This window comes from Rhododendron vialii, chromosome 9a (genome assembly GCF_030253575.1).
Source record: "Rhododendron vialii isolate Sample 1 chromosome 9a, ASM3025357v1".
In the NCBI taxonomy this organism is placed as follows: Eukaryota; Viridiplantae; Streptophyta; class Magnoliopsida; order Ericales; family Ericaceae; genus Rhododendron; species Rhododendron vialii.
In genome coordinates, this window is record NC_080565.1 from 24,376,984 (window position 1) to 24,404,739 (window position 27,756).

At 38.2% G+C, this 27,756-nt stretch overlaps 2 protein-coding genes, 2 long non-coding RNA genes and 1 pseudogene across 5 annotated transcripts in view; 3 read left to right on the plus strand and 2 right to left on the minus strand.

Annotated features, from left to right (window-relative positions):
* Window positions 1-24,526, plus strand: part of LOC131301688 (alpha,alpha-trehalose-phosphate synthase [UDP-forming] 6-like) — a 28,841-nt gene extending 4,315 nt beyond the window's left edge. The window contains exon 3 of the transcript XR_009191392.1: window positions 23,250-24,526. The gene's annotated coding sequence lies outside the window, so the exon portion shown is untranslated. The remainder of the gene's footprint in view (window positions 1-23,249) is intronic.
* On the minus strand, window positions 135-25,906 carry LOC131301693 (uncharacterized). The gene is made up of 2 exons (XR_009191394.1): window positions 25,204-25,906; window positions 135-1,376 (listed from the first exon to the last, which is right to left on the minus strand). It is a non-coding gene; the product is annotated as an uncharacterized LOC131301693 (long non-coding RNA).
* On the minus strand, window positions 10,677-16,825 carry LOC131301692 (uncharacterized). The gene is made up of 3 exons (XR_009191393.1): window positions 16,676-16,825; window positions 15,869-15,972; window positions 10,677-10,911 (listed from the first exon to the last, which is right to left on the minus strand). It is a non-coding gene; the product is annotated as an uncharacterized LOC131301692 (long non-coding RNA).
* LOC131301690 (uncharacterized) lies at window positions 17,164-22,035 on the plus strand. Of its 2 annotated transcripts, XM_058328072.1 has the most exons (4): window positions 17,164-18,317; window positions 18,419-18,568; window positions 20,040-20,225; window positions 21,624-22,035. In XM_058328072.1, exons 1-4 carry the CDS (start codon window positions 17,232-17,234, stop codon window positions 21,702-21,704), a joined length of 1,503 nt encoding a protein of 500 aa, XP_058184055.1. In that variant the 5' UTR covers window positions 17,164-17,231; the 3' UTR covers window positions 21,705-22,035. The 2 variants fall into 2 exon arrangements, with proteins under 2 accessions (XP_058184055.1, XP_058184054.1); XM_058328071.1 differs by lacking the exon at window positions 21,624-22,035 and having other exon boundaries at window positions 17,168-18,317; window positions 20,040-21,584.
* LOC131301691 (alpha,alpha-trehalose-phosphate synthase [UDP-forming] 6-like) lies at window positions 22,252-25,197 on the plus strand (annotated as a pseudogene).
* Window positions 25,907-27,756: the final 1,850 nt, after the last annotated feature.

The window sequence follows — 27,756 nt, forward strand, 5'->3', positions numbered from 1 at the left end:
AATCTTATTATTGGAGTTGCCCTTTTTTAACTAGAACATTAAACTGCCGTAGGAAGTGTTTGATGAAATGCCGTGTTTGAAAAATGAGCACAAGATGCAGAATGTATAAGGCAGCTAATAATAGACCTTGTTAATGTTTTTATTCTTTGTTTTGGGTTCATTCAATCAGCTCGTATATACAGTTATACACCTTTAGAATTTTGCTACCCTGTAACGTTTCAGTTCAGTGGTAGAAGTGATGGGTTTGTATCAAGTATGTTTGGTGAATGATGACAACGGTAGTGAATGGTTTTCTACTCATTTGGGTAAAACTCGTTTTGCCCCACCTTCTCTGCTCTTGGTTATTCAAAGCCGACCTAGTTCAGCTCATTTGAAATGTCAAGCTTGTCATGACTACGATTTAGCTCATTCTAAATTATGTCGGGTACGTCCGAATAAGGCGCATATAAAGGACAGCCGGTTTTTAAAGGGTGGAAAAATTCATTTCAAACTAGGACTTGCAGTGAATTTGATTAAAAAACCACGAGATGCAATAAAAAGATGAAGGTCTTTTTTTGCAGTGAATTTGATTCTTTACTTAATAGTTAAACGTTGTCACGACAACACAAACAAAAATTCCCAAGAAAAAAGGACTATGCAGCATTACAATCTTCGACTATTCCTTGGAGCAGAATCACGCATCGGCGAATCCAAGCTTACAAGCCAAGAAGAGGAAAATGAAAAAGAGAAGGCTAGTGTAATTAAATAAAAGAAAACATTAGTGTAATTAGAAAACTCACCAATACATTTTTTGAATAGTTTGTACTCATGCATGATTTCAATTAAAAAAAAAATTCAAGTTGAAAGATATACCTGTATGCTCTTCGCATTGCCTTGAGTAACTTTGCAAATTTTTTTTTGTTGATTTCTTGATCTTCCGAGTAATTTTCTCAATTGTTGGTTGTTTCCTATTTACCGGTGGCCTCCCTCTCCAACGACGTTTAGTCAGAGAAGAGGGGGTTAGTTGGGCGTTCCGAAGAGTCGCCGGAGAAGAGAGTAATAGTTTCCCTCCACAAAGAAATGGTTAGAGATTTTTGCAAACACCATGTCCAGCGAGAAATTAGGAGATTGAAAGATTGCATTTGCGGGGTGGGATTCTGGAAATAAGAAACGCAATTGACGACAGCGTGAAGTTTCTCCACTTGCCGGAGAGGACGCTGGGAACGACAGTAGAGAAGAGGCCAGAGACATTATTGGAGAAGATCTCCAGAGGTCGGATAGTAGCCGGAAAAGAGTCGTTGGAACAGAATCTGTTCTTGGAGAAGATCTCCAAGTAGGCATACGTGTAGAATCCGTTCTTGTTTGACGTACTCATAGCATTTCTGTGGAAACAATATCTTGGGTTATCACCCCCAAAATCATTTTTGCAATGCACAATTAGTTTCGCTAGAAGTTTAGAATTTAGAAAAAACTCTTAACCTCGATGCATGATTGCGTGACTGAGAGTGCATTGTCTTTAAGCAGAGACAGAAATTTTGGATGTAGAAAAGCCCGGGTGAACCAATATGTCATACCCCACTCCGGCAGGACTAAGGCCCACCTGTAGGGGCGCGAATATCTGGGCAACTATAGAAACTATCGTCTTGAAATAAATAAATAAAATGAATTACAACTCGCAGCGGAGGCCAAACGAAAAATTTTATTACATCAAACCCAACAATTTTATCCAACTGAGTGCCAACCACTCCTTACACAACACAACTGAACAAGTCTAAAGTACTTATCTTCTTATTCAGCCACACCAGCCTCGCAAACCATAACAAAAGATTTTTGTGATATCTATTGCTAGTCCACTGTCTTCCTCTTCCCCCATCAGTCAGTCTTCTTCTTTGCTAAAGAAGAATGACAGCTTGGCAGTTCGCTTAATCCACCGCAGCTCACCGGAATCTCCATTTTATGATTCTAACGCCATCCGAGAGGACCTAATTAGAGAAGGTCTAAATGTTTCTTTGGCTCGAAGCCACTACTATGGTCAGGGTGTCATATACCAAACAAAGAGTTTATATGCGACAATCCCGATTAGCCATGACTTCCCGATGAAGTACACCATCAGGACGCCGTCATTTGAGACAATGGGAATCTTGGACACCACAAGCATTCTGACTTGGATGCAGTGTCTAATTCCTTGCTTACAATGCCGTTGCAAGCAAATAACTCCCATGTTTGACCCCAGATCATCAACAACGTTCATGAATGTGACTCAATTTTGTGCACTGAGATATCCAGTATTTGTTGCATTGTTGGAACTTTCAAATACCATGTTGAATACGTCAGTGGAAAAATGTCAGACGGAGTAATTGCCATGGATATACTGGGCGTAGAAGCTTTAGTGTTTGGAGTTGTTCCCTTTCCGAACCATGCAATTTTTGGTTGCGGTTTCAACAACCGCGATCAAGCTGGTAATCCACCGGACTTATTGGTATGGGTAATGGTAGCAATTCATGGCAATTACTACAATCTAACATTTTTCCATGGCAATTACACCCAATATATCCATGGCAATTATTCTTTCTGACATTTTTCCTTCGAGGTATTTGACATGGTATTTGGAAGTTCCACAAACGCAATAAGTACTAGAAATATCAATGCACAAAATTGACTTACATGGAACATTCATGAACGTTGTTGATGATTTGGGGTCAAACATGGAGTTATTTGCTTGCGGCGGCATTGTAAGCAATAAATTAGGCACTGCATCCAAATCAGAATGCTTCTGATGTCCAAGATTCCCGCTGTCTCAAATGGCGGCGTCCTGATGGTGTACTTCATCACGAAATCATGGCTAATCAGGGTTGTCGCATATAAACTTTTTGTTTGGTATATGACACCCTGACCATAGTATCGGCTTTGAGCCAAAGAAATGTTTTAGGTCCTCTCGGATGGCGTTAAGAATCAGAAAATGGAGATTTCGGTGAGTTGCCGTGGATTAGGCAAACTGCCATGCTGCCATTCTTCTTTACCAAAGAGAAAACCGACTGATGGGAGAAGTGGAAGACAGTGGACTAGAAAGTGATATCACAGAGAGACACAATATGAGAATGGAGGTGGTTGAAAGGTAGTGAGAGGCAACCATTTTTTGAATTGTTATGCACTCTGTCGTGTGATTGGATGAGTTAGAGGGAGAGATATTTTCACTGGTTATAAATTAGGACGACTGCATATGTTTTTCATGATGGCTTTTCTCTCACTAGTAGTTGGTTGAATCACAATTTATATATGCTCATAAATTTTACATGATTATATAATAATGGAGAGTTGCGATAATAATAGAGAATCTGGGTCATTTTAATACTATAGCATGCCATAAATGACTTCGACAAGTCATTCGTTACCCATTGACATCTTGATTTTGTTGGAGTAATAAATTAAAGCAAATTGGATTGGATTGGATTCTTGAAATTCCATTGCAACTCTCCTTCTAGAATAAGTTGTCCGTGGACTTTAGGCCTTGTTCCAATAAGACTTTGGACATTTTTTGGGTTTTGTCCTTATTTGTATTTTTTAAGTGAGGCGCAAAACTAAAAAACAAGATTTTTTTTTGAATAAAGACAAAACCAAAAAAAGTTGAAAAAGTTGTTAATGGAGCAGGGTCTTAATTTAGTGGGTAACAGCTTTAATTCTGCTACATTAAGCATATCGACTCTATAAGGGTTATTTCAATTCAATTCAATTCACCACATGCCGATTCTGTTGCTAGGTAGGAGACAGATTGAGAATTTTTTTATTATTTATTTTTAAGCTAGATCGTGAGCCAATGGAATTTTGACTACAATTCGAGAAAATACTTTTGCGATAAGATATGCATCTTAATTTTAAATCATAGAAGTGGCAACCAGTCCCCTAACTCTACTTTACGGAGATCTATAATTAACCAAAAAGATTTTTCACAATAATCGGAAAATCACTAAAGTCACTTTTTCAAAACGAAAGCATAGAATAGTTTGGTTCTTTTATGGTAAAAATAGATTGCTCAGTGTGTAATCTTTTATAACTTGTTTTTTTACCCTCTTTTAGATGGTTGGGAAACAGGTCCTCTATTTTCACCTAGTCCTATGTAGCCGCTTGGCGTAGGCTTTCTCTATTCTATTTTTGTTGTTGTTCCTCCTGGGGTATATCCCTTGTAGGCTTTATATTCGGTTAGCCTCTTTTTTATTTTAAACTGATTTACCAAAAATAAAAAACAAAACAAAAGCATAGAATGTGAACTATAACTCTAAGGCCCCGTTCAGTTGCTAGGAAAGTACGGAAAAAGATGGGAAAATCAAATTTCCCATAACTTTTGTAGTGTTCAGTTGGCAGGAAAGTAGTGGGAAACATGTTTTTAAGTTTTCCTACAAGATTTACTTTCTTGCAAAAGTGATCCGGCCAAAAGCATAGGATTTTGTGTCACGGGAAAAGTTTTCTCTATTGTGGAGCCAAAATAATTGGCGGGTAAGAAGCAGGAAAGTAGTGGGAAACATGTTTTTAAGTTTTCCTGCAAGATTTATTTTCTTGCAAAAGTGATCCGGCCAAAAGCATAAGATTTTGCGTCATGGAAAAAGTTTTCTCCATTGTGGGGCTAAAATAATTGGCGGGTAAGAAAAAAAGTGAGTGACGCCAATACCAAAAAAATACGAATTAGGTTCTTAGAAAGACACTTTGAGATTTACGTGAGCAACAACAATTTCGACTACTATGGTGCTAGATAATTGTTGTGGAAAAAGATTGGTAGTTTATTTTTTTGGGAAGTATTTATTTATCTTGTCGTTAGTCTTCAATTTTGTTTTGTACTAACTAATTTTCAGTGAGTTTTTGCATCGGCAACTAATTAAGCACAGATGTTTAATATTTATTTATCATCTACTTATTTTTTAAACTTCATTTGTACGGTTGATTATCAGAGAATGTCAATTTAAATGGGGAATTTGCATGACCATTCAGAATATAGCAAATTGAATAGGGAATTGCAAGTCAATTTTTTCATTTCATGTTAAGGTTTTGCATTAGATAAAATACATTTTCCCTATGTGCTAATTTTTAAAATATGATAGCCTATTATTTAGCTTTCAAAGTTACTTTTATTTAAAATTAGCCATGGGAATAAAAATAAAGAAGTTTCTCATAAGTATCTTTTCCCGGTAAATGAATCACTAAACTTTAGTTTTCCTGCAAAAAAAAAGTCAAATGAATACTCACAGGAAAATAGATTTCTTTTTCCTTTATTTCACTTTACTTAACTTTTCCTAAGAATAACTTTATGGTACAAGATTCTTGGCAATTGAACGGAGCCTAAGGGAGTAATCAAGTGAGAGCATATCAGCAAGTAAAGCTAGCTTACTTAAGCTATTATGTTCGACTCCCACTACTAGTAAAAAAATCTCTAGATTAGCTGAAAGTCTATCTGGTTATTAACTTCAAGATTCTGAGATTAGTCAAAGTGTTCGTGGGCTAGAAAATAAGAGCTTACTTCTTAAGCTAGTATGTTGGACTCTCATTGCTACTCAAAACTCTCTGGGGCAACTAAAAGTGTGTCCGATCGTTAACTTCAAAACTCTTGGATTAGTCATAAGCTAGTTCAGACTCTTGATTATGAAGTAAAGAGCATAGAATGTTACCAAAAAATGCATAACATACGGTATATGAAAGTTCATGAAAAGGAACATGAAAGAGAAATGAACAGGCCTTTGGGCTTAGCCAAATTGGTTGTGTAGCCCCCTTTGGAGTGTAAGAGATCGCAGGTTCGATTCCTATAAAGAGAAGATTAATCCCTTGTGGTATTACGAGTAACTACTAACTCTACTGATGTCTATCGCCTGACATTAGTGTCTTGACATTTTCTCGAAACAAAATAGAATCTGTCTATTGGGACCCATTTCTTCAATAGAATTGAACCCCAATTTGGAATTGGACCCATCTGTCCTCTGTCTTCCTCACACAATTTCTCTCTCTTTCTCTCTCCCTCCCCCTCTCTTAGTCTCCCTCCCTCCCTCTATTGCTGCAATTTGTGCTCTTAACTCTCTCAAAAGATGATGAAGATGATTGTGCTTGCACAAATTGGAGACTCTCGCCTCATTCCAAGCTGACTGATTAACAGATTTAAAAATTTACTCTTCGTCGAGTGTTTCACGAGGAAGACGATGAGTTTTGTGTGTCGTTGGTTCAACGTTCACGGTCTCCCAACAACGCCTTTGAAGCATGTGGTTCTATCCTTCCTTTTTTTTTTTTTTGGGTAATAGTATATTCTTTTTCTTTTTGTCGGCATGAGCCTAAATTGGTAAACCGACGAAATCGACCGGACCGAATTGCTCTGGCTAGGCCAAGGTACTTGTGGGCCCTATATTGAACACAAATAAAGGAAATTCTCACATGTAATCCTTTTTTGAAAAATGAACACAAAAAAAAGAGACTTAAGGGCATGACTTGAACTTGACCATGGAGCGTGCCTTGAGACCTATCTCACAACTGAACCAACAAATTTCGGACAACTAATTGTCATACCTACTCCTAACCGGGTGCTCTTTGTTGGGCCAAAATTTCGGATCCCTAGGCGACAGCCTTTTGGCCTTGCCCTAAGACCGGCCCTGTGAGCACTGAACCAAACGGTTTCCTCCATCAATCAGTCATGTCGGTTTCTACTTATTGAAAACCGATTGATTCGGTTCGATGAACAAAAAAAAAGGAAATAAATCGACTGAACCAAGCCAATTTCATCCCTAGCTGTACAGTTATAGATTTCCACTTACGATTGTTTGGGAAGAGCTAATTTGTTGAATTGTGAGTACTATTTTTTGGAAAGTATTTATATAACTTATTGATTTTTATTTTCTAATTCGGGTGTTAAGGTTTTGGTTAATATGCGCTTCTTTTTTTTCCATAGCGATATACTTAAGCGGGTGGGTAGTCCTATGGTACACACCTCTAAACACCCCTTATTAGGGGGTGCACCATACGCACCATAATTTTAAACTATTGGATTTAAAAGTGAATAATCCGGACCACCTATTTATTAAATCAATTAATAAAATAAAAAAATGGCTTAGCAGGTAATAGGTTATTCTCTCTTTCTTGACTCTCTCTCTCTCCCTCTCCCTCATTTGTAAAATACTGCAAATTATATAACATAACCATAATTGTTATGATAACACAAAAAATTGGCATTTTCTTACTACGATGTGTCATATCAAAAGAACATTTAGAATTGTGCATTCAATATACTTGATATAAAATCAATTTCTCTGTTGTAACTGAATGTACGGTTGACTTGCAACCGCAACACAATAATGACAATCAAAACCATTGATTTTGTTATATTTGTTGATTAAATAATCCATGTAATTTTTTGGCTCGATAGGGTTTAGAAAGCCCTTTCATCGGCATCCGAATTCAATAGTAAAAAGATTTTTTTTGTTTGATTAAGGGTTCTAATGATAAGCGATCAACTTCATTCTTGTATTTGGATACATTAAATTTTTTTCGATTACGCAGTTGTTGATATCTAATTTTGGTGACAATGCTGAATATCGTATGACTTAATATTCTAACAGTTATGATCGATCATTCTAAAATTATACTCGCTAATGACATTTAGTATGGTATTTTGCCGATTATAATTATCGTTAACTGAATATTCTGATTGAATTTTTTTATACGACACGTTGTGGGTATGAAAACGTTAATTTATGGTGTTGTCATAACAAATTTGGTTATATTACTGAATTTATGGTTTGGTATTTTGTTAATTATAACTATCGTTAATTGAATATTCCGATTGAAGTTTTTTCATACGACACGTTGTGAGTATGAAAACGTCAATTTATGGTATTGTTATAACAAATTTGGTTATATTGCTGAATTTTTGGTTTGGTATTTTGCTAATTATAACTATCGTTAATTAAACATTCCGATTGAATTTTTTTATATATGACACATTGTGGGTATGAAAACGTCAATTTATGGTGTTGTCATAACAAATTTGGTTATATTACTGAATTTGTAGTATTTTGGTCTTGTTACGGAATATTTTAATCAATTTCTTTTGCTATGATAGTTGTGGGCATGAAAATGCCAAATTATGGTATTGTCATAACAATTATGGTTTGTTATATAATTTGTAGTATTTAAATATGTTTTCTTTTGATACGACACGTTGTGATAAGAAAATGACAATTTTAGGTGTTGTCATAACAAATTTGGCTATTTTACTGAATTTGTGGTATTTTACACATGTATTTTGTTTTGATATAACAATTGTTGATTCTGGTACGACATATTTTGATTTTGTTACGGAATATCATATGTGTCAAAGAATTTTTGGTACGACTCATTGTGGTAAGATAATGTCAATTTATGGTATTGTCATAACATTTGTGGATAGCATTATTTAATTTGTGATATTGTACACATATATTTGGTTGGGGTACAAGTATTATGATTTCTGGTACGAATAATTATGGTTACATAATAACAATATTTTTTAACTATAGGTAACTTGCTAATGATCTGTTCAACAGGTAAATTTTAAAGTAGAAGTCTTAACTAGCATAAAAAATATGCATTATAAAATCAAAAATCGTTATAATGAAAATCACAAATTGTCATAATTTAGACATACGGTATACCCTGTGTACCATAGCTTTGTCCTAAGCGGGTTAGTGAGTTTTAGTTGTTAGGAGGAAGGGAAAAGGGAGGCCACCACATGAGTGAGACAGACGTGAGAACCGAACCTAGGCCACTAGGACAAAAGGGTGCTCGACCAATTGAGACAGCACCAACATTCAATATGTGCCCTTTCATATAGTAGACTAGTGTCGTGGTTCGTGCTCCGCACGAATCACGTGCTCATTAAAAAATTTCTAAGTGGTACCGTTGTCTTGAGGATTGGAATATAACGACGGTTGGTGCAAAATGAAGGATGATTAGTTTTTATACATGCATTCATTAGATAGAAGTTCATTACCAAGAGTAGATTCGTTCGTAGTTGTTTGGATGAAACACCATGGTATGTAATTCTATATGTACATTAGGATTGATTTCTAAGGTGTGGTACGTTGATAGATCGTGTGCATGAACAAATGATTTCCACCCAACTCCTGTGAAGAATCCGTTAGCATATTCGATGGTCCATCTCCTTGATCCTGAAATTAGTATAAATTCTCTTCGGTTATGTTGATCGTATAATGCTCTGAAGTGTTGAGGTAGGCTTTGAGAATGGCAATGGGTTAAGTCAGGAATTGAAGACTAATGGACATAGAAATGGATGTTATATAATAAAGTGTTTTACCAATCTTTGCAAATCTGTGTATGTTAATAGTATAGCACATCTCCCAGAGTGGCCTGAGGCTCGGAACAAGCATGGTGAATAAGCAGTTAGTATCACAGCTACATTGACAGGTGTAAAATATCGGTAATGATTCAGTGGAGCTATAAATTGAAGAATGAATATTGGCTATAGTCAATTTCATGTAGCAAGTCTTGCAGTCGTTGGAGTTATGCATGGCTATTTCGGCATCCCATCCAATGGGAGCAGTGAGTTGATGAATTGGTAAAGCAGAAGACCATTGATACTTGACCTCACATCCTCTGCATTGAATATGAAAAGATCGAATTGCAAGTGTCCAACATAGCCAAAGAGTAGGATAAAATTGTCTTCAATACTATGTGCATGGACAATTTTATTCCAACCTTCTGTTAATTTGCCATTCTATTTTCACGTACCAGAGTCAATCACTGTTGTTAATTATAGCAATTGTCTCTGGTGGCATAGATAAGTACTTATTTTTTGAAGCCACGTGACATCACCTATAGATGAATGTTTTATGTGAATTGTAAAGTTTGGAGATTTAGTAAAATGGCATGGAAAGCATCTCACCAATTTCATGTTGTTTGGATTGGCTGTGTTTACAATTTTCAAGAACCATGAAGGATGATTTCCTGCATAAAGAAGAAAAGATGAGTTTCATTGGTTTTAGTTAAGTGATAAAGTATTGTAATGGTTATTGAATATATTTGGTAAGACAGTCAATTTACCAATTTGTTGATGAAGATTTCGTGGAATGAACAAATTATTTGTTGAACGGTGGAAGGGGTGAATGAATTTTGGTCTTGCAATGAGAATATTTGTCAGCCAACTCTTGAATTTATTTGTTTGAGAATATTTCTAGTATGGAATCATTTTCCATCCTTGCAAGTTACCGTGCATTAGCTCACAATCTGCAACAATTTTCTTGTGCCTCAATCATTCTTCCATCAATTTCCATTATTTAATTCAGGCAGCCAAATCCAACCTCGCCAATTTTGGCGTATGATCTTTTATGCATGAAACATATTCATATTTTTGTTCAAATTGCTTGCAAACATACACCACCATTTCCAATGCTATTCGTCTATTACAAAGATGCAATGACAATAACCAAGCAAAATACTGGTATGCGGAAATCTGCGGCATTATACTTTAAAAGAGGGGCCAATTACAAAAGTCGTGTTCAGAAGAATACAAAAGTCATGATCGGAAGAATACACCTCCAAAACAAAATTAATCTGTCAAATACACATTACCGACCATGGAATCACATTCCTAAGGCATGACTAAATTTACAACCCTAATCAAAAGAATCCTAGATTCCAATCAATTTAACCCAATAGAATTTTTAAGATCCTCAACAAAATCAATCTGCCAAAATACTGAAATAGATAACGAATTTGTATCGCAGCTTGTTCCGAGTTCCCAAGGCTTCCCTTCCAAGCCTAGCTATGTCTTCAAACATTGGTCAAACGGTAAATAGAGAATACGCCTGGAAACAACGCGCCAATAACTGACCATCGATTGGAAATTCTGTTGACATCAACAGGAAATACACCATACACTTTCTAATTCATTAGCAGTACCTTGTACCCCTAGAAAATAAAAGAAACATTTGCACAATCTCAATAAGCCGCAAGGAACAACTCTAATCAACAAACGGAGGAAAATGATCCCACAACTCTATCAAGATAGGTTTTCTTTCTTCTCTCTATAAGTTGGCTATGGTTGGGTCAGTATACCACATTTGGAGGGTTAGAAATGAGTGTATTTTTTGTAACAAATAGCCATTCTCAGAGGTAGTTTATGATTGGATTATAAACGATGTGAGGGGCAGGGTCTATTCTTGGAAGAAAGCTGGGGTTAGCCATGGCAACAAGGTTTTGTGTAAAGCTTGGAATATCTCGGTGAAAATCTTGTAGATATGTTGTATAGGGCTATTTGTCTTGCTCTTTTGTGTTGAATCTCTGTGTAGTCCCTTTTCGTTTAAGGGGTATGCCCCTTTGTTTCACTTGTATTCGTCTTTTTTGGTAATAAAATCCTTCTTTACCAAAAAAAAAAAAAAAAACTCTATGAAGACAAAAATCACTGTCAGAAAATTGCACACACATCTCTACCAAATGATCTCTTATTTTTTATTAGCCAAGAACTATCTCCATCTGATTGTATCGAAGCCCTTTTTTAGCATTTGCTCTATGAGTGGTCCAACGAGATTCCATCATCTGCAGAATTTCGAGCAATCATTTTGCTTTGGTCCTTGATGTTGAGGGAAGGTGGCATATCCATGAAAACTACAACAGCACACATGATCTGAAAATGATATGCCATTGGTCATGCGAGCAGCTGTAGCTCACCCAAACTAATTCCACTACAAAAAGCACAAACAGGAGTACGAGGTACGATGAGCACATATACACGTACGCCGACAGCTGTTCTTTTCCAAAAGAATGCCTCTCTATTCTTTATCTCTACGCACTTTAAACACGATAGGCTAAGGAACCGCTCTAGCTAGCTCACATGGAAAGGATGATATATATACGAATACAAAGCAAATGATGTAGCTTTCCCTATTCTGTGCTAGGTTGGAGCTTTTCCCACTTCTTAAATATGTTCATGGCTTTCAAGTTGAAAGCGAAATCTCGATCTGAATTATTAACTTTTCTGAAAGAAATAGAAAAATATATGGAATTCATTTCATAGTGAGAAGTAGCCTAAATCACTTTTAGTTCTATTTCCCCATAGTTTACGCAGTCTTGTTTCTCTCATACATGATAAGCCCTTTGTTTGAGCTTTTATAATGCTATACAAGGCATGCTGTCAAAGAGATGAGAGAAAGGCCCTCATGAACAATTTGGGATGGGATCATAACAGGGAAAAAAATTTGTCTGGCAACTGACAAGGGAATTTTAAACCTATGCACTCTTTAGCATCATCTGTTCAGAAAGGATTAACGGAGTTAGTTAACCCATGCTACATGAGATTATCCACTGGCAAAGTTTCATTACCCTTTTCTTTCAGCTCCTTTCGGGTATATTGAGCCACCGATTCCTATATATCATCCTTCCCATGTGAGCGAGCCAAAGGGGCTACCTAACTTATCGTGTTTAAACTGCCTAAAGACAAAGAATAGGAAGACACTCATGATCTGAAGATAATATGCCGTTGGCCATGTGAGTAGCTGTAGCCCACATAAATTAATTCCACTCTAAAAAGCATAGGCAGAAGTACGAGGTACAATTACGACTTGACATGCATACGTCAACAACTATTTTTCTCTAAAAGAAATGCATCTCTATTCTTTATCTCTAAGCAATTTAAACACGATAAGCTAGGCAACCGCTCTAGCTCGCCAATATGGAAAGGATGATATATATATACGAATACCAAGCAAAGGATGTAGCTCTTCCTATTCTGTGCTACGGTGGAGCTTTCCTCGTTTCTTAAATATGTTCATGCCCTTCAAGCTAAAAGCAGAATCTCGATCTGAACTATTAACTTTTCTGAAAGAAATAGAAAAATGGAATTCATTTCATAGTGAAATAGCCTAAGCTACTTTTAGTTCTATTTCCCCACAATTCATGCAATTTTGTTTCTCTCATACATGGCAAGCCCTTTGTTTGAGCTCTTATAACGCTATTCAAGGCATGCTGTAAAAGAGATGAGAAAAAGGCCCTCATCAACAATTTGGGATGCGACCATAACAGGAATAAAATTTGGTTCAGCAGCTCATGAAAAAATGTGTCTGTTCAGAAAGGATTAATGGAGTTAGTTAGTTAAACCATGCTATATGAGATTGTCCATTGGCTAAGTTTCATTACTCTTTTCTGTCAGGTCATTTCAGGTATATTGAGTCACTAATTCCTATATATCATCCTTCCCATGTGAGCGAGCCAAAGGGACTGCCTAACTCATCGTATTTAAACTGCCTAAAGACAAAGAATAGGAAGGTACTCATGATGTGAAAATGATATGCCGTTGCCCATGCGAGAAGCTGTAGCTCACCTAAACTAATTCTATTCGAAAAAGCACAGACAGAAGTACGAGGTACAATTATGATATGATACGCATACGTCGACAACTGGTTTTTTTCCAAAAGAATGGCTTTCTATTCTTTATCTCTAAGCACTTGAAACATGATAGGCTAAGCAGCCGCACTTGAAATACGGTAAGGGCGCCCTTATAAGAAGTTTTGTGTGTGTGTGTATATATATATATATATATATATATATATATATATATATATATATATATACACATACATACAAAGCAAAGGATGCAGCTTTCCCTATTTTATGCTAGATATATTGGAGCTTTCCCCATTTCTTAAATATGTTCATGCCTTTCAAGCTGAAAGTGAAATCTTGATCTGAACTACCAACTTTTCTAAAAGGAATTAAAAAATGGAATTCATTTCATAGTGAAGTATCCTAAACCACTTTTACTTCTATTTCCCCACAATCCAGGTAGTTTTGTATCTCTCATCCATGGCAAGCCCTTTGTTTGAGCTCTTATAATGCTATTCAAGGCATGCTGTAAAAGAGATAAGAAAAAAGCCCTCATAAACAATTTGGGATGAGATCATAACAGGAATAAAATTTGGTTCGGCAACTCATGAAAAAATGTGTCTGTTCAGAAAGGATTAGCGGAGTTAGTTAGTTAAGCCATGCTACATGAGATTGTCCACTAGCAAAGTTTCATTACTCTTTCCTTTCGGGTCATTTCAGGTATATTGAATCACCGATTCCCATAATATCATCCTTCCCATGTGAGCGAGCCCCTCATTGTGTTTAAACCGCCTAAAGACAAAGAATAGGAAAGTACTCGATATTCTGAATTTCTTTCACCCTACAACTTCTGCACACCATCCAACAACAACTTTCCTATAAGTCATGCTAGTTAGATTACAAATCCATTCCCTAGCTTGCCCCACTACACCTACATCCCAAGCTACAAAATTAATGGAAAGCAAAAGCAAAGCTAGTAAAATGTGAACGCATTGAGTTTTCACGTTTTCTGTTATTTGTTATTGGTAATCTCTCCGAAAAATTTGAAAAGAAGGGCCCAGATATTCTTAGCTCCTTTCACTCCAGAGGTTTTATTTTTTAACTTACCCTTTTAATCCTCTAATACAAAGCAAAGGGCGGAACCTATCATGTCTAAACTACCTTTCATCCTACAAGTTTTTCCACATCATCCAACAATAACTTCCCGTAAAGCCATGCCAATCAGGTTACAAATCCATTCTTTGGCTTACCCCGTTATTGAAGGTATGCTCTAAAAGAGATGGAAAAAATCTCATCATCAACAATTCGGGATGGGACCATACATGCCACATAGGAGCTTTTAGTTAATCAAGCCATACCACATAAGAGCTTTTACTTCCTTTGTTCCGAAAAGTAATTCTTTGCCTTGTTCCTTACCATGAAGGAGTTACAAGAATTGAATAAATCTGTGCTTTGCTCCACTTCAGAACCAAAGTTGAAAAATGTGAAAGTATTACGTTTTCGCGCTTTTTTCTTGTTTGTTGTTGGTAACTACACTTGTTTTCAGCCCGTTATTCTGCGGAGCACTACCAAACTTTCATTACTCTTTCCTTTTAGATCATTTTGGGTATATCGAGTCACCAATTCCTATATATGTCATCCTTCCCATGTGAGCGAGTCAAATGGGCTGCCTAACCCATCGTGTCTAAACTACAGGTTTTTCCACATCATCCAACAATGACTTCCCCTAAAGCCATGCTAGTCAGGTTACAAATCCATCCCTTGGCTTACCCCGCTACATTTTCAGCCCAAGTGAAAGAAAAGGTAGTAAAACATGAACATATTAAGTTTTCACGGTTTTTGTTGCTCGCTACTGGTAACTAAATCAAAAAATCTGAACGAAATGTATTCGCATGCTCTCAACCTATGTTTTTGTGGAACACTACAAAAATTTTATTATTGTTTCCTTCCACGTCATTTCAAGCATATCGAGTTACCAATTCCTATATATCATCCTTCTCAAACAAGCGAACTAAACCGGCTACTTGGCCTATCGTGCCTAAAGATGAACAATAACAAGGGCCTTTTTAAAGATGGATATCATCCTTCTCAAGCGAGCGAACTAAACCAGCTACTTGGCCTATCGTGCTTAGAGTGCCTAAAGATGAACATAACAAGGGCTTTTTTAAAGATGGAGAACAATAACAGCGTTTTTTTTATCCTTGAATAGTTTTTCCCTATTTTGTGCCAGAGACTACGCCACCATGACACCATTTTCTTGTACTTATCTTTTTAATTCTTGACCAAACACGAAAGGGCAGAGCTTTCCCTATTTTGCGCCAAAGACACTGCCTGAATTTACAGGAATCATTACAAATTATTGATATCACAGAGCACAGAAATCACGAAATTGGCCTTTACACATCCCTCACGTTTTTTGGGAATCAAATTTCAGCGCTAGAAATACGGTCTTTTTGGGGTTTCTCCCAAAACATGAAAATGTTTGACAGAGAGCAAAAAATCTACCATCAATTAGTAATTGACGCATGATTTTCTCCATCAACCATACCTCAGGATTTGGCACAGTTCCGAAACAGCCGACCATGGACCATATTTGTGCCGTCCTCGTATATGATTTTGGAGCCGAAGACAACCCAACCGATGAGCTCCTCCCTCTAACTTGTTGGAAATTTTACGAAATTTCAGATGAATGAAATCGGGGCTACCGGAGGGTCTTTCGAGGCAACCGAGCATGTACTGGGTTCGTTGTATCTGGACGCCCCATAATCAATAGACGTATTGATGTGTGAGATTTTGTAACTCCCGTAACCCCTGCCCATGAATATGAATTCAAATCCCGTAACCTCCCTATTCATTGGCAGATTTGATTAGGCAGAATTCATTGGAGAATTGATTCTGTAACCTCCCTATTCATTGGCAGAATTCATTGGCATGTTAATGGCAGCATTACACCTCCTTTGCCTATAAAAGGAGGCTCACGTTTTTGGAGAAGTCACCAGCAAACTCACAACATTCTAGCACACTCTGAAATTCATTCTTGAGAGAGAGAGGCAGTCGGTAGTCAGTTCGCTAAGGCGGTCGACGGCGGTGTTTCGACGGCTTGTGGTTTAGCCGAGCCAACCCTGGGAGGAAGACGCCGAACAAGAACCTACAACACCGATGGTAGGCGGCGAATCTTTCTTAAGGAGACTGTGGTATCACACAGGATTCGGTTTGATTTTTTCTGGAAATTCAGTTTGTATCTCGACTGTTTTATTTTGCTCTGCATTTGTATTTTTGTTTCGATTATGTAATTGTTACAATATTAATGAAATTGTTCTTTGGAATTATATGATATGCTGAAATTTTTCCCAACATAACTTTCCTCTCCAAATCTTCTCCTCCCATAACTAATCGGCCATCATCTGCTCTAGGAAGCTCGAATCGCCGTCTGCCGCGGAAACTGTGGTAGACAGTTGAATGGAAATGGGAAATGGGAAGAACATGTATAGAGAAACGAATTGGCGAAAAAGGGAAAAAGGAAAAGTCTTGATTCCAGGCAGGATCCACGTGAACACAGTAACCACAAGGTGCAATTTTACCAGAAAGCCCCCAGGCCCAATACCACTTCGTGACAAAACAGTGTAGAAAATTCTGGATGCAAACGGAAAACATCGAAAGTCCGAAAACCCGTTAAAATAATTCGAAAATAAACCAAATAGGGTTTATGACCCACCACTTTTGAGCGTGAGATGACGGAAACGCCCAAAACCCAAAAGAAGTAAATTCAATTAGCTAGTTTCCGAAGCGAGGGGCATAATCGTCCGGAGATGACCAAAAAGTGTAAGCCACTTCCAGGAACTCCATTCCTTTATAGGCGCCTGTGGAATTGAAACAGGTGAAGCGATTCGGATTCCAGAAACCTAGTTTCCATGAGACGAAGCTTGGGAAAATTGTCAAGTCCAGTAATTGGCAATGCCACAAAGAACACTCTTATTATTGCATCCTCCTCAGCTTTTTCCACTTCCTCTGGCGGTGGAGGTGGCGGTGGCGGTGGCAGCGGCAGGGGTCGTGGACGAGGGTCGTCTGTAATTGGCCCTTCCGACTCTCAGATTCCCCCTCTCCCGGGAAACCCAGAGGCTGCTGGGGATGACGATGACCCCAAAGGCGGCTTTATCTCCTCTCCTTTACCATCTGGGCTGGGCCATGGCCGAGGTAAACCCCTCCCTTCTTCTACTCCAACCCTTCCTTCATATTCTTCCTTCATTTCCGCTGTTAGTAGTACCGGTATCGACGGTGACGGCGCCGGACGCGGCAGAGCTACCGCTCCTCCTCCTCCCCATCCGCGAGCGGAGCCCGAGCAATTCGGACCCAAGAGACCCATTTTCTTCACCAAAGAGGAGCCGTCGTCTGATTCAGCGACGACAAAACCTGTTGTCCGTAGAGATCCCCTGCTCCAGGACAACGATCTCCCCTCTGGTATTCTCTCTGTGCTTTCTGGTGCCGGCCGTGGAAAGCCCGCAAAACAATCTGTACCCGATGCGAAGGCTAAGGAAGAAAACCGACACCGAAGGCCCTCGAAACCAGGTGGAGGGATAGGTGTTGGCTCAACGTCCAGTGACGGCAGTTTAACCAAACCAAAGTTGAGCCGCGAGGAGGCTGTAAAGAAGGCCGTTGGGATATTGTCCAAGGGTGGCTTTGTTGAAGACACAATGGAGGACGGTGGGAGGGGGAGAGGTGGTTTTAGAGGAAGAGGCACTCGTGGGAGAGGGAGCCAGGGGTGGAGAGGGAGAGGAAGAGGCAGAGGTCGAGGTAGAGACAGCCGGGTTCAAGATGGAGACAATGACTTTGGTGATGACTTTTACCTTGGTGACGATGCCGACGGTGAGAAATTGGCAAAGACCCTTGGGCCGGATAAAATGAATCAACTGGTTGAAGCATTTGAAGAGATGAGTGGCAGAGTCTTGCCTTCTCCCATGGAGGATGCCTATTTGGACGCTCTCCACACGAATTACATGGTAAAATGCATGTTGGATTCCTTATTAATTAAACCAGGAATGAGCAGTTCCCGAAAATGATTGTTTGAAATCTGACGTCTTTCTTCTGCATGTATTTGTAGATAGAGTGTGAGCCAGAGTACTTGATGGAAGACTTTGGCACAAACCCTGACATTGATGAGAAGCCCCCAATTTCTCTTGCAGATGCACTTGAGAAGATGAAGCCTTTCCTGATGGCTTATGAGGAAATTCAAAGCCAATCAGAGTGGGAGGTATGTCAACTTGCTCTTTTGTATAGGTTGGTGCTGCAAAGATTTTGTTTTCCTTTTATGGCGTCGTATATTTGTCGGAAGTTAACATACGTGAGTTTGATAATTGCAGTATGGTGATCGTTTACTGTTGTCTGTTTTCATCTATTTTAGTTACTGTGATTGAAACTGTGATAGGTAATCTAATTTTTGTATATCTAATTATCTACACATTCTTCTGGAACTGTATTTTGGTTTTGCATTTGTTATGTACTTATAATCTTTGTAATTCTGTCTAGATCTCGATCTATTAGTTTTGGTTTGGCTGTCTTGCTTTACCAGTTTAGTCTTGTCAGCTGTAGAATTATTGGTTTCATTTTGCTTGACAGTATCATCGGTCATAATTCACTTTTCTATTGCTATTTGAAAGCCTTGTTAGGGATGTCTCTGTTATGATCAACTCCTTTACTGTGGATTGTAATATTCGGTTTACTGAACTAGTAAGTTATGTTTGTGAAGGAGAGACGGTTAGCAAATGGAAAATGAAACCAATGGCACGTTTGCGCCCCAAACTGAGCCAAATACAGAGGATTTTCAAAAAGTTAATGGCTCCTCCTCGGCAGTGAGAAAACATCCCACTATACTTTGAAAAGTTTTGCAGCCCTCTCTCTCTCTCTCTCTCTCTCTCTCCCTCCTCAATAGATTAGTTGCGTATTCAGACCTCTTTCTTCCTCCCCTCTCCTTCAAATCTGCAAAAAATTTCATAACTGTTGCCATTTGTTCGAAAGCAGAAACACTTGGCAACTAGAATTATGTTAACCACATAAATCTCTGTCTTTTGTCTCTTTTCTGTTCTTGCTTTCTCTCGAGAAGTGTATGGTGAGAAAGGACATAATGACTTTAGACGAGAGATGGGTGATTGAGATATGGTTTGATACTTTGATTATTTTGATGACCTTCAGAAATAGAGTACTTGTCGTATCAGATTGAGGGGTTGATCAGAGTTGCAAACATTTTTCTCTTTATTTTAGCGTGGATTTGAGTCAAATACCAAAGCAGAGGCTCCTTAAATATGAGCAGTATTACGTGCTATGAGTTCTATGCTTTAAAGGACTGCAATAATCTATTAGGATGTAGATTTCTAAAATGTGTATAGGATTTGCAATAATTTTTTCGGGCTTCAATCTTCTTCTATCTAAGGGGATCCGCTGTTTAGTTCTAGAGGTTGGAGTCATTTGAAAAGTTTTTTTTTCTCATTCCTTTTTGGAGGACTTATTGTCCTGATCTTTTTGTTTCTTTTTATTTCCCTCTTTTTATAGAACAATAAAAAAACCCGTGAAGGTTGATTTCGTCAGATGCATCACATTCTGGTTTGTAATAATTTCATTTTCCTTTGTTAATTAGTAGAGTCTGGCATATTTCTTATCTATAATGCTTCTGTTTTCAATTGTCATTCAGGGTTGCCTGTAACTCTTTACCTATTTGACTTCACCAGGAAGTTGTGAAAGAAGCAATGGAGAGAGTCCCTAACATCAAAGAGCTCGTGGATTACTACAGTGGGCCCGACAGAGTTACTGCTAAGAAGCAGCATGAAGAGCTGGAAAGAGTTGCAAAAACTCTTCCGAAAAGCGCACCTGCTTCGTTGAAGCGGTTTACTGAGCGTGCTGTTCTTTCACTTCAGGTTGGGGTTGTTTCTGCTTGTATTCTGTTGATTCAGTGGCTTTCTTTAGTCTTAGCTCGATTCCAGTGGTTTTCTGGTACTATTGCTATATTTTGTACCTGTTATGTCAACCCACAATATGGTTGGTCCTACGAGAGGTGGCGGTTTTTGATATTGTTGTTAGCTTTTTATTGGAAACCTTTTGGGATTATGTGTGTATACAGAATAATTTAGGTTTACGGAATAATTTTATCTAACTGACGAAAATTATGGTTCACTTGTGAAAAGAGTTTATTGTTCTTGGTATTTGAAGAATTTTTTATATATGTTCTCTGGTTAATTGAGCAGTGTTTTTTAATTGTTTGGACTGGTATAGGGTGTTGGAAGACTAAGTGGTTGTTTAGGGAAGTAAATGAGAGCTAAAAGAAACTTGGTGGAAAAGGGCAGCACATTTGCGTATTGCAATCAGAATTTGTGAAATTAAATTCTACTCCATATATTATCGAGTTAGTTGCTGATTTAACCGCTACCCATTATAGGTCATTTTCCATGGCTCTCCTAGATTTTCCTTAAGGAACCTCGGCTCCAACAACGGTTGAGTTTATGCAAAGGTGTACTGTTTGTGTGAGTGCTTTACTGACAGGGAATTTGAAACCAGATTGGAAATGTGATGGAGAGTAGGCATTGCTTTGTTAACTTAACTATTTTGCTAATTTGAGGTTTTTCTTCTTCTCTTTATTTTCGATTCCTTTTTACAAGTAATATTGTGAGAGCATTATACATTTGATACGTAATATGAAAAGATATATTTGGTGATTGTTCGGTGTTGCCTGTGTATGTCATGTTGGGATTTCCTTTTTGTTAGGTGATTGTTTTCCTTTGTGTCGTTCTATTCTATGTGTGGATCATAGGTATATGGAGGAATTCATAGAGGAAAAAGGGAAGGTGAAAGAAATATGTGAGGTAGCTAGATCTATTTCTTTGTTTCCCTGTCATTTTCCTTATCTTTCTGAACCTCCCTCAATAGTTCCATGATCCTAGTACTCTGTGTGTTTTAGATTAGAGGTTAGGGTACTTTCATTTGTTGCAGTTTTTTTAGTAAATAGTGTGTAGTGCGTACCCTTATGCTCTGTTTGGATTCTGAATCTGTTAAGGTTGCTGGAAAAATGATGCTAGTTACACCATTTCGAGGTTTTATGGATTACTATTGAGAGTGGATTTTATTGACAAATATCCAATCAATTTTGTTTTCATTTTCCTAGCGAACCACAGAAAGAGGAAAAATTGTAACTTCATTCTGTTTCCCTTAATTGTTTCTCTGCAATCAAAACTTCAGCATCAATGTTTGTGGAATGTGTGATTTGGAATATTATGCTGGTAGCATTGTCATTTCTTACAAAGAAAATTTATGTTATGCAGAGCAACCCAGGGTGGGGATTTGATAAGAAATGCGAGTTTATGGATAGACTGGTGGGCGAGGTATCGCAGCAGTACAAGTAAGCATGGTATGGCTGGGTTTGTTGGTTGTTCTACGCTGGAAGGGTTCACCATTTTGATCAATGAAGACAACAATCATGAAGGATTTCAATTGCTGGTGGCAGATGGACGGTGACCATCCTTATTGTTTCCTTTGTTGCCTACAAATGATACGGATTTATTTTGTATTCATCTCATAAATTGAGGAGTATGTTCTCAGAATAACTTGAGTTAAAATGGTTGATTTGGTGGTCCAGTTGTATTTGCAATGTCACACAAGCAGCATGGCTGATTAACTGAACTTTGTAACGGCACAATGTTTTATTACTTGGTGTAGTTTTTATCTTTTGTAGAATTGTAGTTGTTTTATGGTACTTGTTTGCCGACTGATTGTAGTTTCCTGTCTTTGGTTCCTCTGGTTGGGAGGCAGAACTGTAACTTTTAAGAGTTTGTAGTTTCCTGTCTTTGCTTCCTCTGGTTGGGAGGCAGAACTGTAACTTTTAAGAGTTTTTTGGGAAGCTTGGGGTGGGGTGGGGGGGGGGGGGGGGGGGGGGGGGGGGGGGGGGGGGGGGGGGTGGTGTTGTTGTCGTCCCATTCTGCTTGTGGCTTCATCTGATGCACACTACTTAGATTTTGACTATTATTGTGTATTTTGTTTGTTACGTGTACAAAGCCATTACTAGTAGGTCTCCTTAGTTTTGGAATACAAATATTTAGCCTGTTTGGTGGTTAAAATCAACAAGCAACTTTTGTAGTGCATTATCAATGTTTGGTTTTAGGACTTGTAGAGATCAATGCAGAGGAGGTTATGGGATATCGGGTTTGGAGTGAGTTTTAGGGTTGTTGCGCTAGATCCAAATTTTAGGAAGCTGTCGATGGAGCACATAGTTTCTGCTTACAAAAGGACTAAAACTTGGGCAATCCTTTTAGACTCCGATGGTACATTGATGCCTCAGGCTTCAATCCATAAGAGTCCGAGCTCTAAAACCATCAAGATTTTAAACAGTTTATGCAGGGATAAGAATAATATGGTTTTCATAGTCAGTGCCAGAAGCTGCGACATACTTGCTGAATGGTTTGCCCAGTGTGATAATCTGGGAATTGCTGCACGGCATGGATACTTCATTAGGTATTCACATAATTTTCTTCTTTGTGTGGTCATGTTCAAGATTTTTTGCGGAATGAGGGTGCTTTTATTCGAAACTGATGCTTGTCTAATTAACACAGGCTGAAGCGAGATGAGGAATGGGAAACATGTGTACTAGTGGTAGAATGTAGGTGGAAGCAGATTGCAGAACCAGTTATGAAGCTTTACACCGAGACAACAGACAGTTCCATGATTGAAAATAGGGAACTTCATTGGTCTGGTGTTATGAGGATGCGGATCTTGATTTTGGGTCTTGCCAAGCTAAGGAACTTCTTGATCATCTTGAAAGTGTGCTTGCCAATGAACCAATTACAGTCAAAAGCGGGCAAAATATCGTAGAGGTTAAACCTCAGGTATGAGTAACTTCATTTTGTCTCTCTTATTTTGTATATGTGAATTGAGGAAAGACGAACTATCCTCAGTTTTGACTTTTCTCAATCGTTGATTTGAGCAAACAAGGGGTTAGTTGCGTTTCCATGATTTCAAGTTGGTGTAGCTTATATGTTCATATTGTGTTTCGTGTATCTCTCATGTACTTCGTCTTGTCTAGTGTTTTTTTCACGACTTTACCGTATTGTGTGGAAGCGATACATTACCAGATTCTGAAGCAATTTATGAAAGAAGATTTTGTATGGAATATTATTTGAGTGTGGAGGATGTTTATCTAATTTCTATGGGTAAACGTGTGTCTGAACTTTTCTTGTTGAAGAAAGGTGGATGATGCTATGTTACCAATGATGGCAGCCATGGTAAATGCTTCACTTGAGCCTGACCCTTAAATTGGGTTGGGAATTTGGAACCCAACCTCCTTTTATGTGCAAGATCAAGTTAAGTTTGAGCATTACTTAGTTGGACTACGTGTACTTTAATCAACAGTGAAGAGTTTTGGCACTATACTATTTTGCAACAGTTTTGAACCTATTTTTTGCCACCCCGAAGAGTTGTGGAACTGCATTTAGCAGTGTCATTTCAGTTCATGTTTTTCACCGCTCTTGGGCATGCTTTTAAGCCTATTGTGAACATGTTCTTCGTGTGAGAGCTTTTGCTTGTTACATCCTTCATTGAGTCTATAATGGTTAAGCCAAAAGGAAATAATGAAAGGATTTATTATGGTTCTGAATGTAAGCAAAGGGCTAGTGGCAAAACGCCTACTTTCTACCATGCAAGAGAGGGGAATGTTAGCCGATTTAGTCCTGTGCATAGGAGACGACCAGTCTGATGAAGACATTGCGGTCATATATTTCAAACTGGGAGAGAAAGGGGTAGACAGGATGGAAAGGCAAACCCCCTATGGGATCTTCATCAAGACATGTTTGAGGTGATTACCAGTTCCGTAGATGGCCCATCTATAGTTCCGAATGCAGAAGTGTTTGCCTGTATTGTTTGTAAAAAACCCAGTAAGGCCAAGTATTATCTCGATGACTCGGTGAAAATTGTGAGGCTAATGCAGGGATTGGCCTCTGTCTCTGACCAAACACCACACATGTATAGCCTTCACTAAGGTAAGAGGTGAAAAAATGTCACTTGATGATATATTTCGGCGGTGGATGGTGTTGTTCAAATCTATTGCTTCCGTTTCCATTTTCTTTGTTGTTAGTTGTAAATATGTTGTGCTACTTAGAGAACCTCTCCACATTTTGGGACTTTTTTCTTGCGTTTGATCTCTATCTGGTGAAGTTGTACATCTATAATTGCTCTGAGTCGTTTGTAGTGCTGTTTCTTTCTGCTGCATATTTTAGGAATTTCTGGTTCAGAGGCTTCGTCAACAATAGGGTGTTCAACATGTTCTGGTGGTGGATTGTCAGAATTCATCATATAGACATGGAAAATCCATGGAGTCAGTGGACTTGGTATTAAGTTTCTCCTGCTCTTTGGTGACATCTCGTTTTGGCAAAGAAAGCTAAGAGAAATTCCTCACAATTCAATAGTAGATCCCATATTTGTTTTCTGGACCTCAAGAATAATCAATGTTTTTGATCCCTTTTGTGGTTCCATCAGGGAGAATGGTGGTAGAATTTGGTATTTTATGACGGTGAGTGATTTTTTTCAACAAGCATATCTAACAGACAAACCACATGACTACCACTTACATTGATTCCCTTACAAATATATATTCCTTACAGGCAACAGACAAACTACTTAAACTAGAACTTCAACATCATCGAGAGTGGCCCCTTTTTTTCCTTTTTCTTTTTTTGTCTTTCTGTTTAAGATGGTACAGATGCAGAACTGGAGCTTCTGCTCAATTAGCTTTGCTTCTAGGGGGAAAATTGATACTCTTTTTTTACTAAGATTACTCTCGTTGTGTATTGATCGCACTCCCTACAGTACTGGCTGCATGTGGGCTATTATGAAAACAATATCTGGGGTTATCACCCCGAAAATCATTTTTGCAATGCACTATTAGTTTCGCTAGAAGTTTAGAATTTAGAAAAACTCTAACCTTGATGCATGATTTTGTGACCGAGAGTGCACTGTCTTTAAGTAGAGAGAGAAATTTTGGATGTAGAAAAGCCTGGGTGAGCCAATACGTCGTGACTCGACAGTATCTGATGATGACGGTTTATAGGACTTGCTGGTTACTTAAATGGCACAATGGACTCCCCCAAGGCACAAAAATTGTTCTACGTAGATGATGTTCTTTTGAACATGGAGTCTTATCTGGTTCCTCCGATGAAACTAGTCAGTTGTACCCTCTCTTTTGGGTTCACTTGTTTGGTTTTCTTCTTCTGCTATGCAGGCTGGTGCTAGTACATGGTATAATAATGAATGCTGAACCATGGTGTTCAAAAGGAGAATGGATTATAGTATGAGCGGTGACATCGAGTTGGCGTCACCCTCTCACAATGCTGTAGAACCCAGCTGCATGTTATCATGCAGTATGCGGCGGACTGCACCCTTACCACTTGGTAGACTTCACTTGGGGAGACCATGACTCGTGTGCCTCCAATTTTAATGTACCCCTTAGTTTGCTCACTCGTGCCGTTTAGCGGCACCCTTCCTTTTCCCTGTGAAAGTAGTCAGTGAGTTGAGGTAATTATGCAGGCCGATCGAGTTTGACAGAATGGAATTAACGGAAAACCGGATAAATGTGTACACATGCTCCATGCCACACAGCATGTTTACTCATAGCTGTTTAAGCTTGTCAAAGTCGAAATTTTGTACAAAATTTATGATAAAGTGGTGCTTTACTTGCAATTTTTTTTAATCTTAGCTGTTTAAAGTGTTTTTAATGGTCCCGATTATAGAAAGACTCTTGTAGAAAATAGTCTTTTTAAAATCGGAACCATTAAATGCAAAGATGAACGACTGAAATGTAATGGCGGAGACCTCTTTACAATTGGACTGTAGAAAAGCTGGGTCCTTTTAATACTATAGCATGTCATTAATGGAATTTTGACTAGAATTCGAGAAAATACTTTTATGATAAGATGTGCATCTTAATTTTAAATCGTAGAAGTGGCAACTAGTCCCTTAGCTCTAGTTTAAGGAGATCTATAACGAAAAAGATTTTTCAAAACAGTGATTTCAAGGGATTGTTGGGGTTGATTGATCCATCAGCTGGCTTGATTTTAGTTTCGAATCAGAGGGAGCTGATGTGGAGGTAGTAATAGAAGGAGAAGAGACCACGGATGGAAGCATAATGATGCCACATGGTTACATAGACATACTAGCGTCGTGTCCCGTTCGATGTATGAGACAGAAAAATATTGGGATGAAATTTATTTGTTATTTAGTATATCGAACGGTACACAACGCTAGTTGCTAAAGTAATTTATTGTAGGTATGCAAGATTAAAAATTTCATGCCAAAAGAAAATAAGAAGAAAAATCCATAAAACACAAAGAAAACAAAGAAAAACAGTAAAATTTGTGATTACCCACAATTTAACCCTCCTCTTAAGCGTCACATTAGTCTTCCCCTCGCATAATTATTACATGCCCTAAGGGCACCAAGTGGCAATGCCGCAAACTCTCATTTACCACACATATTTGTATAGGTTTCACCCATTTTGCGGTGATCACGCGAATGTGTGGTAAAGAAAGAGTTTGGGGCACCCCGTAACGGCACCCCAAGAGCATTGAATAATTTTCCCTTCCCCTCAGTCAAGACTCGGCCAAACCCATGTTTCCATACCCTCTCTCCTCCGGATTTGGACCCATGTTTCCCTCCCACCCCTTTTAACAAATAAAAAAAGTAAAAATTTGTGGGTTTAGAAGCTTTCAAGAGCTCAACACATTTGCATAGGATATTAATAGATAGATAGATAAATTCCCTATCCCTTGTTTACAATCATATCTTACATTATTGCAACGGACAAATAACTTTACCATTTCTTACAGAAAAGAAATGACTGAAAATAAAGTAACAATTATTCTTGCGAATTTACTTTATCTTTATTTCACTTTACACTTATTGCACACAACACTCCAAAGTCCAAACAGTAGAGCAATGAGAACTATAACTCTAAGGGATTAATCATGTGAGAGAGCATATCAGCAAGTAAGAGCTAGCTAGCTTAAGCTATTTATGTTCAACTCCCAATGCTAGGGAAAAAAACTCTAGGTCAGCTGAAAGTTTGTTTGGTTGTTATCTTTAAGACTCCGAAATTAGTGAGCATGAGCTAGCAAATAAAAACTTACTTGTTAAGCTAGTATGTTCGACTCGCACTGCTAGTCAAAACTCTCTGGGACAATTGAAAATCTGTCCGGTCATCAATTTCAAAATTCCTTGATTAGTCAAGGTGCGCGTGAGCTAGTTCAGATTCCCGATTATGAAAAAAAGAGCATCGAATGTCATCAAAAAACGCATAACATAACCGGCATTAACGTTGTTAGATAATACCATTTCGCATGCGTCCCAACCATATGGTCCCAAATCTGAAAATTGACTCATGAACCGAATCAAAATTTAACCACTTCGAGCAAT